This window comes from Hibiscus syriacus, unplaced genomic scaffold (assembly GCF_006381635.1).
Source record: "Hibiscus syriacus cultivar Baekdansim isolate YM2019G1 unplaced genomic scaffold, ASM638163v2 tig00116959_pilon, whole genome shotgun sequence".
Taxonomy (NCBI): domain Eukaryota; kingdom Viridiplantae; phylum Streptophyta; class Magnoliopsida; order Malvales; family Malvaceae; genus Hibiscus; species Hibiscus syriacus.
In genome coordinates, this window is record NW_024063485.1 from 3,395,503 (window position 1) to 3,410,776 (window position 15,274).

Here is a 15,274-nt window from a genome sequence, read left to right on the forward strand (position 1 = left end):
AGTTTGACTTGTATCCTTGACTTGACTTTTAAGTTCAAGATTAGTCTTAGAAATGAGAACATTTTCATCTTTTAATTTTGAAATATTTTTATGATTTGAAATCATGTTCTCCAATTCTAAAACTAATTCATCATAAGCCTCTTGTAATTCATCAATGGAATAATCATTTGAAATAGATGAATTAGAGGTTACCTTAGAGTCATCTTATATGAACATGAGACATATGTTGGCTACTTTTTCCTCTTCATCATTGGAGGACTCATCATCACTCCATGTAGTTACATGTGCCTTGTATTTCTTCTTGGAGGATCCATTATTCTTCAATTGCTGGCATTCAAACTTGGCATGCCTGGACGTTTTGTACTCATAGCAAATAATAGGATCCTTTTCCTTGGATTCATTTTTGAAGCCCTTATTTCTTTGAAATCTCTTTCCTATCTAAGACCTCATGAATCTCATGAATCTTTTGGCAAACATTGTCATTTATCCATCTTCATCATCTTAATTTGAGTTACTCTCTTTTTTTTGTAGAGTTTAGCAACACCAATCTTTTTCTTCTATTCAACTTCCTTCTTTCTTCATCTTTCTTCTCTTTTTCTCTTATTCCTTCACTATCAGTTCATGAGTGAGCAAAGACCCAATGAGCTCATCTAGATTGAGTGTCTTTAAATTATTTGCTTCAAGAATAGCAGTCTTCTTGGATTGTCATGACTTGATAAGACTATAGATCATCTTCCTAACAAGCTTTTCATTAGAAATGACATCTCCAAAGCCTTTGAGACCATTTACAAACTGAAAATCGATCGGTCTCTTGCTTTTATCCTCATTTGGTCTCATCTTGAAGTTTTCATAATTATGATTGAGAAGACTAATCTTACTTTATCTTACCTCATTAGTTCCTTCATGAGTAACTTCAAGTTTCTCCTAAATATCCTTGGTATTGGAACAAGATAAAACTCTCTCATATTCATCGGGGCCAAGTGCACAAAATAGAATGCATTGCCTTTGCATTGAGTTGGAACAATCTCCTCTCTACTTCATTCATTTCATCATCGGTATTGTTGGAGTAGAATGTCCACTTAAAAGATACTCCAAGCTCCCAAATCACTAGCTTGGATAGAAAGCATCATCATATTCTTCCAATAGACATAGTTGGATCAATTGAAGAAAGAATGTTTGTTGATAGGTTGGGAATCATTGATATTGTCGAAGCTTGGTGTAAAGGCCATGTATGACTTGAACAATGATTTGACTTTTCTAGGATCTTCTTAAAAGGTGGTAAAACCTTTCAATGATTCTAGCTTTGATACCAATTTTTGAGTCAATCACATCAATTCAATGGCCAAAAGGGGGTGAATTGACAATTAGAAAAATGATGGGAGCTTTTTGCAAGAAAAGAAAATTTTGACACAAGCAATTTTAGAGTGGTTTAACTTCTTCAATGAAGTCTAGATCCACTACCTTAGCTTCCACACTAAGGATTTCAACAAATCCTCTAATTTGTTCTAACCTTCTAGGATAAGGTGTAACCTTACAACACACTTAAACTTATATCCCAAAGTCTCAAGTGTACAACCTTCCTAAGAAGAAATTACAAAGAAACAAACTTTTGAATATCGTCACAAGATAAGATGTTTGCAAATTGAAGCTCTCACACACACTTAAGAAACACTTAGAATGAAATATACAAAGAATGGAATAGTGTCCCATGTAAGAAAGACAAAATGGATTACAAATTTGGCTCTAAATGTTATTTGATTGTTGGAATAGATTTCTTGTCTTTTATTGGCTGTTTGAAGACCCCTATATGCCCTCATTGATTTCTAGTTATTTGGGGTTGTTAGAGGAGTCTAGAATCGTTTGGACAATAAATTCGTGCATTGAACGCAATCCTGCACAAAGGTTTAGAAATCATATAGGGGTTTTTGAAACCTGCCTTTGAAAAATCTGACCGTTGGGTAGGGGTTTCAAAACCAGACCCAAAAACTGCTTAAAATGGCTTTGTTTCATATTTAAAAATGTATTTTAAAACTTTATAGAATTCATAAACCTTTTAAATTTATTTTTGACATTTTGAACATCAAAATTTAATTTTACAAACTTGAAAATTCATGAATCAAATAAAAATATTAATTTTACAAAATTTTCAATTTAGTCATTTGTTGTATCAAATCATTTAATTACATTTATTAGAAATTAAATTTTAATTTTTTCCAGGGAAAAAGAGTGAAGCCCATGTATCGGTAAGGTTAAAAATATAAATTGTTTCTAAACTTAAAGTTTAAAATGAAAAAGCTAGAAATCCTAGTTTTTACGGTGGTTTGAAACCATCGTTTCTATCATATTTTTCTTTAAATTTTACATGTTGACATTGCTTTTGCGGTCAAAATGAACTTTTTAACTAAAAGTACTTTTAGACAGTATTATCAAACGGACCCTTAATCTAAAATATGATTTAACTTGAAATTTAGGGTTTGCTTAGATCTAAATTATTTTCAAAAAATTAATTTTAGTTTTTAAAAAAATTAGAAAACATGTTTGGTTAATATAAATGAATAATGTAATTCAAAAATAAATAATGAAAACATATTTGTTATCTAATTTTTAAAATAAAGATGGACAAATAGTTATTAATAATTAAAATATAATTATTAAAAAAATTCATTATATAACCAACAGGGGTTGGTTCAAGTGGTAAGTAACTTGATATCGCTTAAGAAAAGTCTCAAGTTCGAGTCCATGCACAAAATCCCCGATAGGAGACTCACCCACCAAAACCATGTGTGTGACCCGAGTCGGTCCAGATTAGTCAAGGCAAAGCCTTGAAACTAGAGGACAAAACATTGAAACCAGAGGGCAACCAAAAAAGAAATTCATTACATAAGTTTAATGTGTGAGTTATGAAAATATAAATGATTAAATAAAGAATTTCAAAATAAAAATTGTTTTAGTTTATACTAAAATATAATGTCAATGCAAATTAAACATCAAAATTAAAAAATACATAAATATGTATGCAAGTACAAATATATGTTTGATACAGACCTCAAAATTTGAAAAAAATAATGTAGTTTTTATTTTTTTTCACTCAATGTAATCTTTAAATTGAGAAAAATCAATCCAATGCTTTGATCAACGAAATCCAATGTTAACTGTTACAATGCTTACATGATAGTTCACAGAACTTACTTGACAATCTTATGTTGAAGTGATAGTTCACGATATTGTTGTAACAGTATACGATTGATGATGATGTAATGGACGAACTTAATTGATTTTTTAGTTATGTTCAAGGACCTAATTGATTTTTAGTTATGTTCAAGGACCTAATTGATTTTTAGAATATCGCAATCGTCTTCGGTTGGATCCCGGAATTGGGTTTCGACTTGAATTGATTGGGTTAGAGTCGCCACCGATCATTTTAAAGCGATATTATGTAGATCGGACACCATCTTACCTGATCTGTGTTGTACCAGAAACGTGTCGGGTTTGGGAGTCGGTTACGGTCAAGGATGGATTAGCACCCTTGAACCGCCCTTTCGGTACCAATTAATTTGTTGGTTGTCTTAATTGCAAAAATTAGAAATTTAAATTAAAATTTGAAATACCCGATTCGAATTACTTACCTTTGATTCGTTGAAAACTTCTAAAATAAGGGATCGAAAATGTTAGACAAAAAAATAATAATAAATGAATAAGAATAATAAAATAAAAAAATAATATAAATATAAAATAATTAAACAAAATATATGTAAAATAATTTAAAAATAAAAAAGAATAAGTCGAAAAAATGAAGAAAAAAATATTAAAGAAATCAAAAATAAAATAAAAAAATAAAGTTAATATATATATATATATGAACGAAAAAAATATAAAAATAAATAGTAATAAAAAATAAAAAATATATGTATGTGTTTATATATATGTATATATATAATAAAGTGGAATATTAAATAGTAATAAAGAAATAAAATAAGTAATAATAATAATATATACTAAAATAAAAAGAACATAAAATAACAAGCATAACTAAAATGTAAATTCTGAATATTAAGGCTCGAAATGAAATAAGGTGAAAGTCCATTGAGTGACTGAAACATAACTTTCGAAAGATACAGGCCAGAAATAGGACATTAAAACTTCATTTGGTGACTAAACGAAGACCTTACAGAGGAGGAAGGATCAAACCTAAGATTTTCCCAAGTATTTCTGGAAAACACGGGTAAGGGATAGCTAAAACGACGTAGTTTCGTTTGATGGATATAAAGCCCAACCATAGGCCAAGCTTCACCCTACTCTCTCATTTTCTCCCATTTCACTCACACAGACATCTTCTCCCCTCTCCCAACTCTCTCAACATCACTCTCGGGCAAACCCCGGCCACCTCGCCGCCGAGCGCGGCCGGAAAAATTGAAACTCACCTACCCGACTCTTCTCAACCCCGTAAACATCGTTCCATAGTCCGTTTTCTCAAAAAACAACCGAATCAGCGTAGATCTACAGAAATGTCCTCGGGTTTTTTACCTTCGCCGATGGTGACTCCTCGGTTCTCCGGCGTTCTCGTTTTCGTGTTTGCTTCTTGGTGGACGTTTGTGTTGTGGTTTTGTTCTATTGATTTTTGTTTCGTGGGTATTTTTCGGTCTAGTCGTGGTTAATGGCAGCTTGTTCACTGTTGGTTTCTCTCGTTGTCGATCTTGGTTTCTGTTGTGTAATGTGATGGTTGTGGTTCTTTTGTGTACTCGATTGTGGTCTGTTTTTTCTTGATGTACTGTGGTTTTGTGATGATGGTTGATGTTCCGTCCGTTGTTCCTTTTTCCTCCCTTTCTGTATGGCCTCACCGAGGCTTTTATAGTTCGGTTATGGCTGTTTCTTAGCCCGAAATGATTGGGGTTATAGCCGTTGTGGGTTAACCGAGAACCCCGAGATGGTTCAGTCCGGAAATTTCGGCCGGAGGTTCTGGTCGTTTGGCACGTAACCTTCACGTGCACAATTTGTTCCTTTTACTGTGCGGCGCTGTTTGAATGATATCATTTTAGGATTTTTAAACCCTGAACCTTACTGGGCTAGATCAGCCCCAAACCGCTGGACTACTATCGGACCCTCTGGACCTGAAATAAATGAAAAAAATGATAAATTAAAACGTAAAATAAAAATAAACGGAAAAATAATGAATTTATTAATTTTTTTAAAAACTATACAATATATTTTCCAAAAAAAATTTTTTAAAAATTATATAATTTCAAAAGCATTTCAAACTATATATATATGTTTAAAAATGTTTTCAAAATATATATATTTTCAAAAAAATAATTTTTTTAAAAAAAACTATATAGTATATATATGTTTTCAAAAAAAGGTTTTTTCAAAACTATATATATATTTTCAAAATATTTCAAAACTATATATATATGTTTTCAAAAATATTTTTAAAAAACTATATATTATATTTTCAAAATGATTTCAAAAATTATATATATTATATTTTCTAAAATGTTTTAAAATATATTATATAATTTTCAAAAATCATTTGCAAACTATATATATATATATATATGTAAAAAAATGTGGACGAAAATTAGTGTCTACAAGAAAGTTTGAGGACTTATTTATATTATAAAAAATATTAAATTTAAAATATGAATATAAATAATTAGTAAGTTGCTCGATATATAAATATAAAAAGTACTAAAAATAAATTATTAAAAATTTGTTTTAAGGATCATATTAAATGTCAAAAATTGTTATAGGGACTATACTAATTTTTTTAGAAATTAGAGGGTTTCATATACCATTAAATCAAAGATTTGTTGTAGAATGACTTGAATTTTTATAAATTAAGTTAAAAATCTAGATATTATGTTTTTTCATTTAAATTTTTAAAATAATATTAATGAAAAATATTAAAGATATTTTTTTGGTACAATAAAGTCTAGGTCAAGGTGGCTATCCCAATCCGTCGAGGGTATACCCAGACCTAATTGAAATTTACATAGAAATTTATAGATTATCTACCAAGTATCGATGATAAGATTAAAGATATATTTTTTATGTTTTATATTTTTAATTATTTTTATTTTTTCCGATGAATCACTTATTTTTATTTTCATTCTCTAAAGATCATTTTTAATTTTAAAATTAACATTTATAATATTTTTTATTTTTCAAAAAATAAAATGCTTATGTTTTTTATAAGATTTTGACTTGTAAACTTACCCAAGTCTCAGCGTGCCATGCGTGTCAACTTTGGATCCTTGGCGGTTGATACAATCAATACCCCAACTCACCGCTATAAGTAAGCAAGTGAACCTTCCCCATTTCCCTACACAATTCCAGTCCCTTTGTTTCACAACTCAAGGTACATTCCTTTCCTTATCTTGGTTTTAGGTTTTTCCAGGTCTTTTCCTTTCTCTGACAGCTTTTTCAATATAAAAAAAGGTTCCCTTTTATTGATTTGCTGTTTCTGATCATTTTTTTAATGTTCTCTTAGAGCAAATGGGAGCTTAGATTTCAGGGATCATTTGTCTCATTCCTTGTAAATCATCATCATAATTGGCCAGCAGGAAGTTCTTTGTTTTTACTTACAATTTTCAAATTATATCACCGAGAAATAAGGAAAGTAGGGAGTTTCTGGGAGGAAAAAGTGTCTAGAATGGAACTCTTGTCTTTCAAAGGTAATTTACTGGTGGGGTTTGCATTAGTTAAGCTTGTTATAGGAAGAATTCTTTGGCCTACCGTCTACCATGTTAATCTTGTTTTCGATCGTTTCGATCTTCTTACAGGTTGAATAGATAATAAACAGAGACTTTGAAACATGTGTGTCTGTGTCTGGTGTGTTTTCATTACCTTTTTTGTGATGTATATAGATTGAATAGATCTGGACCGATTAGTATCATGCGGGTGAATGTCTATGTCTGCTGGTTTAATTCTTGTTGATGTATACAGATTGAATAAGATCTGGACCGATTAGTATCATGCGGGTGAATATCTATATCTTCTGGTTTGATTCTTCTTGATGTATACAGATTGATAAGATCTGGACCGATTAGTATCATGCGGGTGAATATCTATGTTGCTGTTTTGATTCTTGGTGGTGTATTTTGGGGTGGGGGTGTTCATTGTAGAGTTGTCTCCATATTTTTTGTGTTCGGATATGGCATCATTCATGCGGGTAATTATCTATGTCTGCCGTCTTGATTCTTGTGGTGGTGTTTTTTTTTTTGTGTGGGGGGGTGTTCATTGAAGAGTCGTATCTCCATATTTTGTGTTCAGATGTGCATCATTCATAAGCGCCGAGCATGGGTGCTTTAGGAAAACTGAAAAGTTAAAGAATAAACTTAGATGGCAACATGCTTAGTTAAGGTTTTCAATTGCGGTTAGTGGTGAGGTAGTAGTTAACCTCAATGATGGAAATAGGGAGGTTGAGTGTATTGTGACATTGTTGATATTGAGGGTAGTGGCATAGGGTTTGTAATGACTTGTCCTCTCATTCGGGTGTTCGTGATGATTAGTGTGGCTGGGGATGGCTGCATCTGATAGAATAAGTGTAATGGAAGCAATGGAGAGTGGAGGTTGAGTGTATTGTTACATTGTTGATCTTGAGGGTAGTGCCATAAGGTTTGTAATGGCTTTCCCTCTTCGTTTTGGGAGTTATCGTGATGATAAGTGAGTGGGCCGGATGGCTGCATTGATAGCAGAAGTGTCTCCGCTCTCTGTACTAGTATAGTTGCTATTAGTTGTGCCAGTTCACATTGTGGACGGATTCGACAGATGTTTATGACATGTAAAAGCCATTTCTATACATATCGTATGTCAACGTCTATAATAACCTTATTCTTGGAAGTGAAATAGGGATATTGAATAGAAATGCTAATGGTATTGAAAAAAGCTCTGTTGGTTTATCATGAACCATTATATAATACGGATACGCTTTGTTTTTGAGTAATTGTAGCTTGAAATGCAAGTCTTTCATTCGGTTGAACTAATTTAGTACGGCTTTCTAGGCTTTTGTTCTGGTGAGAAATATGAAACATCATGCCTTTACTATCTCAAGATCTGTGTTAGAATTTCTATCATGCGTAATGCCAGCAGTTGTTTATACCCCAACAAATGTTCTGTGTTTTTTAATGAATTCTATATAGTCCAAAATTCGATTGTATTTCTCCTTGCTATTTATATGCAATTTCTTTCAGGGAATTTGCAAAAAACTCGGGAAGGTTTTACGTTCGTATAGTCCAAAATTCGATTGTATTTCGTCCTTGCTTATTTATATGCAATATTTCTTTCAGGGAATTTGCAAAAAACTCGGGAAGGTTTTACGTTCGAGTTCGTGGCAAAGGGTTCACAGTCGCAGATACATCTAAATCGATTGTCAGTGGAGAAGAAAGGCGAAGAAGGACGGACTGCATTTCAAAGTCAAGGCGAAGGATATGGAGGCAAAACGTGAGCAGGAAGGCAAGATTGAGGTCGAACTTGAACTGAAGATCAAATCGGCAGAGAAGGAGAAGTCCAAGCATAAGGAGGAACATAAAGAAAAAGATAAGGATAAATCAAAGGAGAAGGAAAAGAAGACAGAAGATGATCTAGGGGGAAAACTCAAGGATAGTGAAGTTGGGGAGACGAAGAAAATGGAGAAGGAGAAGATGCACAATTATGAAGAACATGATGAAATGAAAGATAAAAAGAGAAAACAGATAAGGAAACGGACGGTAGAACAAGATGAAGAGAAAGAAAGAGAGAAAAAAGACAAGGATGAGAAGGAGAAGAAAAAGAAAAGAAGCACAAGAAAAAGGAGGTCGAGGGAGAAGGAGATGAAGTGAAAGATGAGAAGAAAAAAGAAAAAGAACATGGGAAGGATAAGAAAAAGGAAAATACGCACAAGGAAAAAGAGGTCGAGGTAGAAGAAGATGAAGATGAAGAAGAGAAGAAGAAAAACAAGGATGAGAAGGAGAAGAAAAAGGATGAGAAGCATAAGGAAAAGAGGTCGAGGTAAAAGAAGAAGAAATGAGAAGAAAAAAGAAGATAGACAAGGATGATAAGGAGAAAAGAAAGGAAAGAAGTTTGAAAGATGAAGAGGAAGAGGAGAAGAGAAAGTGAAAAAGACGAAAAAAAGAGATAGACAAGGATGAAAGGAGGAGAGAAGAAAGAAAAGAAAAAGAGGATGAGGTGAAAGAAGATGAAGAAATAGAAGAGAAAAAAGAGGAGACGAAGAAAGATGAGAAGAAAGAAAAACATGAGAAGGAGAAGAAGAAAGATAAGAAGGATAAAGAGGTAGAAGAAGATGACGATGATGAAATAAAAGAGAGGAAGAAAGATAAGAAGAAAGACAAAGAGGAGAAGGAGAAGGAGAAGAAGAAAGAAAATATGAAGGATAAAGAGGAAGAGGTAGAAAAAGATGACGGTGAAATGAAAGAGAAAAAGAAAGATAAGAAGAAAGATAAACAAGAGAAGGAGAAGAAGAAAGAAAAGGAGGATAATGAGGAAGAGGTAGATGAAGATGAGGCTGACGAAATTGAAGATGGAAAGAAAGAGAAGAAGAAGAAGAAAGACAAAGAGGTGAAGGAAAGAAGAAAGAAAAGAAGATCAAAGATGGAGAAGGTGAAGAGAAAGAAGAGACAAAGAAGAAGAGACAAAGAAGATAGAGATAAGAAGGAGAAGAAGCACAAGGATAAAGTGGAAGAGGAAGTAGATGAAGAGCTAGAAGATAAAAAGAAAGAGAAAGCAGAGAAGAAGGATAAGAAGAAAGGCAAAGAAGATAAAGATAAGAAGCACAAGAACGAAAAAAGAAGAAGAACAAGAAGAAAGATGAAGCTGGAGAAAATGTTGTGAAGGATGAGACTGGCATAGCCTCCAGGAAATATATAGAAGATACTGGGAAAGAATCAGTAGGCGAAGAAGAGAAAACAAAAGGGTAAAGCAAAGAGACAACGAGAAAAAAAGAAAGTTTGAGAGGAAGGAAAAAGCAAGATCTTAGTAAGCTGAAAAAAAGTTGGAGAAAATTAATAGCAAAATATGCCCTAGTGAGAAGAAGGCAGACATCCTGAGGCAGATTAAAGAAGCTGAGACAGACCAGTGAAGTTGCCATGTATTACAGACTATGGACTGACCTTGGTTTACACTATATTGTGTGTTACATTTTCAGTTTTTCTTTGTATGCATAAAATGTTCTCATAGATCATGGTTGCCCCCAAAGTTCATATATCCATCATGATGTGAGAATGACAGAAATTACTGTATACTTTGTGTAACTTTAGAATTACGAGAATGCGAAAATAAAGAATAGTTCCGTTAAATTAAAGGAACTGTAGATGTGAAGACAATCGTTTTGATGTATCCTTCTGTAGATGTGAAGACAATCGTTTTGATGTATCCTTGGAAGAAAACTTCATGAGATCAATATTGGAAAGTTTTGTACTTTTATTACAATATTGAAGCATGTCTTTCAAAACTGAACTGGAAAGTATCATCGTGGCCACTTGGCAAATTTCCAAACAAAACGAGATTCAGATAACCACGCACTTATATACGAGGGTTATTGCAGTTGCAAAACAGCATTGGTGGACTCCTAAATATTGTTACCATCTAATACTAGTTAACATCCTAGATTTCCATGATATGTCCTGTAGAATCAAAGTATATTTGTTTGGTCTAGTGGTCAGGGCAACCCTAGTCGGGGAGGGGATCATAATGTGATCTCCAACATGCATTGGCACTGATTAACAGTCTTGACCAGGTGAATGAAAGCTTGCGGTAAATTCATAATCACCAAACAATGCATCACGAATGCCTTGACACTCACTTCCCGGCAGCCATGCGGCAACATGAGGGTCTACGGACAGGATGACAGGATACAGCGACGACAGTTCATTTCACGTTCCACAAACATTGTGATTGTTCTTGGCCCTGGTACATGAATGGCCAGATGGGAATTGTGTCAAATAGACCCACCACAAACTTAATTAGCAAAATTCTATTCACTGCGTAGTCAATACGGCTATTGGAAAATAAATTCTTCACCGGCAGGTTAGTCTATCAATGAACTCTGTGTAGTTGTATGGACCATTACCATGTCAAGGTCAATCCGAGATGGTAAAGCCCTGAAACAATGTCAAACATTAAACAACCGTAAAAGAATGCTTCGAGTTCTTCAGTGTGGTAAACCAGAGGCGAAGATCACGAGATCGGTACCCTGGAACGAAGTGGTTTCTTAAGAAAAGCTCGAATAGGAGACCATGATTGTTGAAACACCTTTGGTACTTGAACTGTAATAGCCTGGCATATGAATCCAAGAAAACCATGCCTGTCGATCACTGTGTTGTTCTTATTGATACCGTTGGTTGTTCTAGCATGTTGGTTTAAAAGAAATATTCCTCTCACATGCCTATCTTCACCGAACTCATTATATTGTGGATTTTTTCGAGTCGAGTTTTGTTTACCTTTAAATGTAATAGGATATATTTTTTTAAAATTTTTTATGTGAGAATGTTGTGTAATAGTAGATCCTTGTATTTTCAAGTCAGTGTACGATAAGAAAGCTGGATAATCTTAGTTTCCTCATGTTGTGCACCTAGACAAGCATAATCTGGAAAGCATTAATATTCTTGTTTTTCAACTATATATACATATATTCTGAAATGCACGAGCAAAGTGTGAATTTCATACAATGCTAATTTATTAGTTAATCCATAACACCATATGTATAACTTGCAGCTGTAACTAACAAAAAGATCCAAGGGAAAAGAACTCCAATACCATCAAACCTACATGATCCTGTCCGACAAAGATGGAAGCCTTCGGAAGAAGTTAAGCAACGGAGACGGCATTTGGTCACGGAACAGGGGATGCCGGAAATAGTAGAACCCTAATGCCATTGCTACCATCTTTGGTGGCACCAGGTACAGCACGAATGCCACCATTAAACATAATCCCAAAAAGATGGCAGTAGCACGCGGATCTCGCCATGTCACTAATGCTTGTACGCGTTCACCTTGCGTGGCGAAAGTGCCTAATGTGCTTTGCACTTGAGCTCCGATTGCACGTAGCTTATCGTACCTTGTGCGTATAACGTCCGGTGATCGGGTGCTCGGCATTGTATCGAACTCTTCATCAAGTTCATCACGGTCGACATTGTCTGCCAATGAGATCTTAGGACAAAAGTGGGGTAATGTGTCTTTTGATCTGAACCTATAGTTCCAAATCCCAATCACGAACACATAAAATGCTAACGTTGGAATGATCAAATCAGGGAACCACACCAACATCACTATCAATGCATGCACAAGTATTGTAGCCGTCGGATTCTTCCATCCACGTGTATTCTCTATCCATCGTACGATGTCGATCAGACAAGATAACACATTGACTATCCTTGACCAATTCGCACGTACCTTTCGCATGCTGAACGTGTGTGAGTCCGCGTCGAGCATGTAACGTACCACTTCACTCCTCAGTGGCGGTTCGGATCGTGACAAGTGTGCGGCCAAGATCTTCACGGCCGTGCTCCTCAGCATCTCTTGTTGGGCCATTCCTAAAGGCTTGATGTGGTGCATCAACGGCAGCAAAGGTTGGGAGTACACGTGTAAGAAATCAAGTGTCGGAGCTGCACGAACAAACCTTACGGCTACCTCCAGCTCACCCATTTTTTGTACCCCGCTATTACCCAACATCACCAACGGATACGTATTTTTGTACACTTTACCCGTTTCTAATGTAGATACACGTACACGTACTTTCCCCATACGAAAATCAGGACGCGTGGCTTCTTTTCCGCCGTCGATGTCTAACGTTCCCCAGCCATCGAACACTCCAATTGTCAACACCGTACATGGATCGTACACCTTCCACGTGTACTGCTCATTCCATTTTGGATCCAAAGTATCCGACACCGTACGGGTTCGGATCCACTTCGACCCGTATTTTGCCACGCTGTATGCATCCGTGGACCCTTTGCCATTTATAGTTTTCATCGGCAACAAATTTTTACAACCAATAATCCCAAGCTCAAGTGTCCCGACCGGCGGCTTCCAAAGTTGTCTTGCCGTCGGCCGGTAGTCGCTACACATGTGCGCCGCCTCATCCATCACGTGATATCCGCCGTCGAAACATAGGCTCAGATGCACTCTGCCTTTGTAGCCTTTCTTATCACTTTTTGGGTCCTCGAGATTGAACCATCGAGATATCACTTTCCGATCGTCGACACGGCGTTCGATGGAGGTTAACGGGACTCCGACGACTCCCAACGTCACCGATCCTTTTTGTTGACGGTACTCGAGATAGAATAGTAAGTGTTCGCTAAATGGCTCGGCGGCTACAAACATGAGATCTTCATTCCATGACGGATTGCCGTTACGGGAAAGTGAAACTTTGGTTTTCTGAACTTGGAATCCCAACTGCGCTTTCATCTGAAACGAGCCTTCTTTTAACGCCGTTAATGGCAAAATGTCTTGCGCTTCGAGGATGGAAGCTCGAAGGTACCAAAGCTTAGGAGACAGATAAATTTTGGCGCGAGAATTGATAAGGTTACCGGCGGTGTCCGATTTCCACGAATCGGGAAATGCCTCGTCAGCTTGGGTCCCGATCCACGTGGCAAGCATTAGATCACCTCTATGAGCTCCACCTCCTTCCAGCCGATACCATTGCGGCGCCAATGGACTGTCTGGTGGGTCTCGTAAAGGAATCTCCGTTGCGTCGAAGCAAACTCCGCCTAAGAAATTGGCGCCACCCCCATCGCTCCAAACGGAAACTTCAAGAAACGAGGAAGTTTCCGGCGTGTCGCGGGCGAAGGCAAATGTCTGGTCCCACTCGAAATACTTGGCTTTTCGAGCTGGTTTTGATGTGACGTGACTACCGGCGACGGCGATTTTAACGACGGGGTTTCCATTGGTGGGTAAGCTTCCTGCTTTCACTACTTTGACGAAAACGTAATGCATTTTGTCGACGAGATCAAACGAAGACCGTTCAACTCGGGAGTGGTCCGGTGAGTCCACGGAGGAAGAAGCATAACTGGCCGGGGTTGCTGGCCTTTTGAGTGGGGGCGGAGCAGAGATGGTTCGGGCAACTTTTATTTCCGGAATGGAACCCGATGTAGTTGATGCCAAGACATCCGTTTGCATCGGTGGAGCCCAATTTTCCGATGTAGGGTCGAGCACAAAGTCATCATCATGATCATCTGCTTCTGGCTCCACTTGGTCAGCCCCTTCTGCTGGCTTTTCACCTTCAGCTTCATCAGCCTTCTCGCCCTCACCATCCGCCGGCGGATCCGCCGTCGCTTCCACTGGACTTGCAGCATTGTTGTCATCAGGCTTCTCCTCAGCTAGCGTATGTTGTTGGTCAGACGACGCAGGGGCGGCTGCTTCATTATTTGCGGGAGTCTCCTCCGCTTTCTTCTCCTCCACATGCGTCGGAGGTGGCAAGACTTCATCAACATAATAAATCTTCAAACCGATCTCACCTCGAATCCAACTAAGCAAATATTTCCTCTCCAAAGGATAATAAATCAAAGCTTCTTCACCCTTCTTAACAAACTGTCCCGAACTCAACCTCAATCTCCCCAGAGAATTGTTCCGACTGGTCGGCCCAAGATTCTTATCATGGTAAACATCAAGCTCAAGCATGTCACTGAAAACATCCGAGGGTTTTTCGATGTTGAACTGAAGAGCCTCGTTCCACGTAGGGTTTATATCCCTCGTAACCGTCTTCGTCCGCTTCCTCTGCCCATATAATCTACCACAACGTAAGGACTCGACGTCCCGTGACCATCTTTGGGCACGAGATTACGTGCATCAACCACTTCTACGACCAGTTTCTGAGTTGTTGCCGCCATGACTGAAACAAAAACAAGGTTCTTTCTTTGTATAATTTTTTTGTATATTACAATTTGGAAGTGAAAAAATAGGGTTTTCTGGTTTTATAGAGAGGTGATATATAGTATCGTGTGAAAGAAAGTGAAGTAAAGACATTTAAAGGTGCATTGCCGAGTGAGAAAAAGAGAGGGTCTTCTTTTCTGGGTTTATAGAGAGGGGTTAATATACAGCGATTTAAATAGCGAGTTATGACTGCAATAATAGCATATTATCGTCTAGTCTAATATTATTATTGCATGATTATCATAATAACATATATAATCTATAATAATAAATACAATACAATAAAAAAACACAATCGCTATCATAACTTAAATTTATTGTTACATGGTGCGAAATAAAGTGAAGTAAAGACGATTAAAGGTGCATTAACTTAACCTAGAAGGAGAAAAACAGCTTTTCCTTTTATATCACTA

The 15,274-nt window shown here is 36.4% G+C and overlaps 2 protein-coding genes and 1 pseudogene across 2 annotated transcripts; 2 read left to right on the forward strand and 1 right to left on the reverse strand.

Annotated features, from left to right (window-relative positions):
* Nucleotides 1–1,265: 1,265 nt before the first annotated feature.
* LOC120189832 (putative uncharacterized protein DDB_G0271982) lies at nucleotides 1,266–8,816 on the forward strand. The gene is made up of 2 exons (XM_039193001.1): nucleotides 1,266–1,278; nucleotides 8,391–8,816. The coding sequence occupies exon 2, from the start codon at nucleotides 8,427–8,429 to the stop codon at nucleotides 8,814–8,816; it is 390 nt and encodes a 129-aa protein (XP_039048932.1). The 5' UTR covers nucleotides 1,266–1,278; nucleotides 8,391–8,426.
* A 120-nt stretch (nucleotides 8,817–8,936) lies between these two features.
* On the forward strand, nucleotides 8,937–9,825 carry LOC120189834 (protein PXR1-like). The gene is made up of 3 exons (XM_039193002.1): nucleotides 8,937–8,985; nucleotides 9,185–9,397; nucleotides 9,515–9,825. Exons 1-3 carry the CDS (start codon nucleotides 8,937–8,939, stop codon nucleotides 9,823–9,825), a joined length of 573 nt encoding a protein of 190 aa, XP_039048933.1.
* A 1,868-nt stretch (nucleotides 9,826–11,693) lies between these two features.
* Nucleotides 11,694–14,942, reverse strand: LOC120189780 (annotated as a pseudogene).
* Nucleotides 14,943–15,274: the final 332 nt, after the last annotated feature.

Bases quoted from the DNA above. Each gene is read 5' to 3' on its own strand.
- LOC120189832 (XM_039193001.1), top strand. From the start codon at position 8,427: ATGGAGGCAAAACGTGAGCAGGAAGGCAAGATTGAGGTCGAACTTGAA.
- LOC120189834 (XM_039193002.1), top strand. From the start codon at position 8,937: ATGAGAAGGAGAAGAAAAAGGATGAGAAGCATAAGGAAAAGAGGTCGA. The intron at 8,986-9,184 runs GTAAAAGAAGAA...ATGAAGAAATAG, and splicing joins CATAAGGAAAAGAGGTCGAG to AAGAGAAAAAAGAGGAGACG. The intron at 9,398-9,514 runs GTGAAATGAAAG...ACGAAATTGAAG, and splicing joins AGAGGTAGAAAAAGATGACG to ATGGAAAGAAAGAGAAGAAG.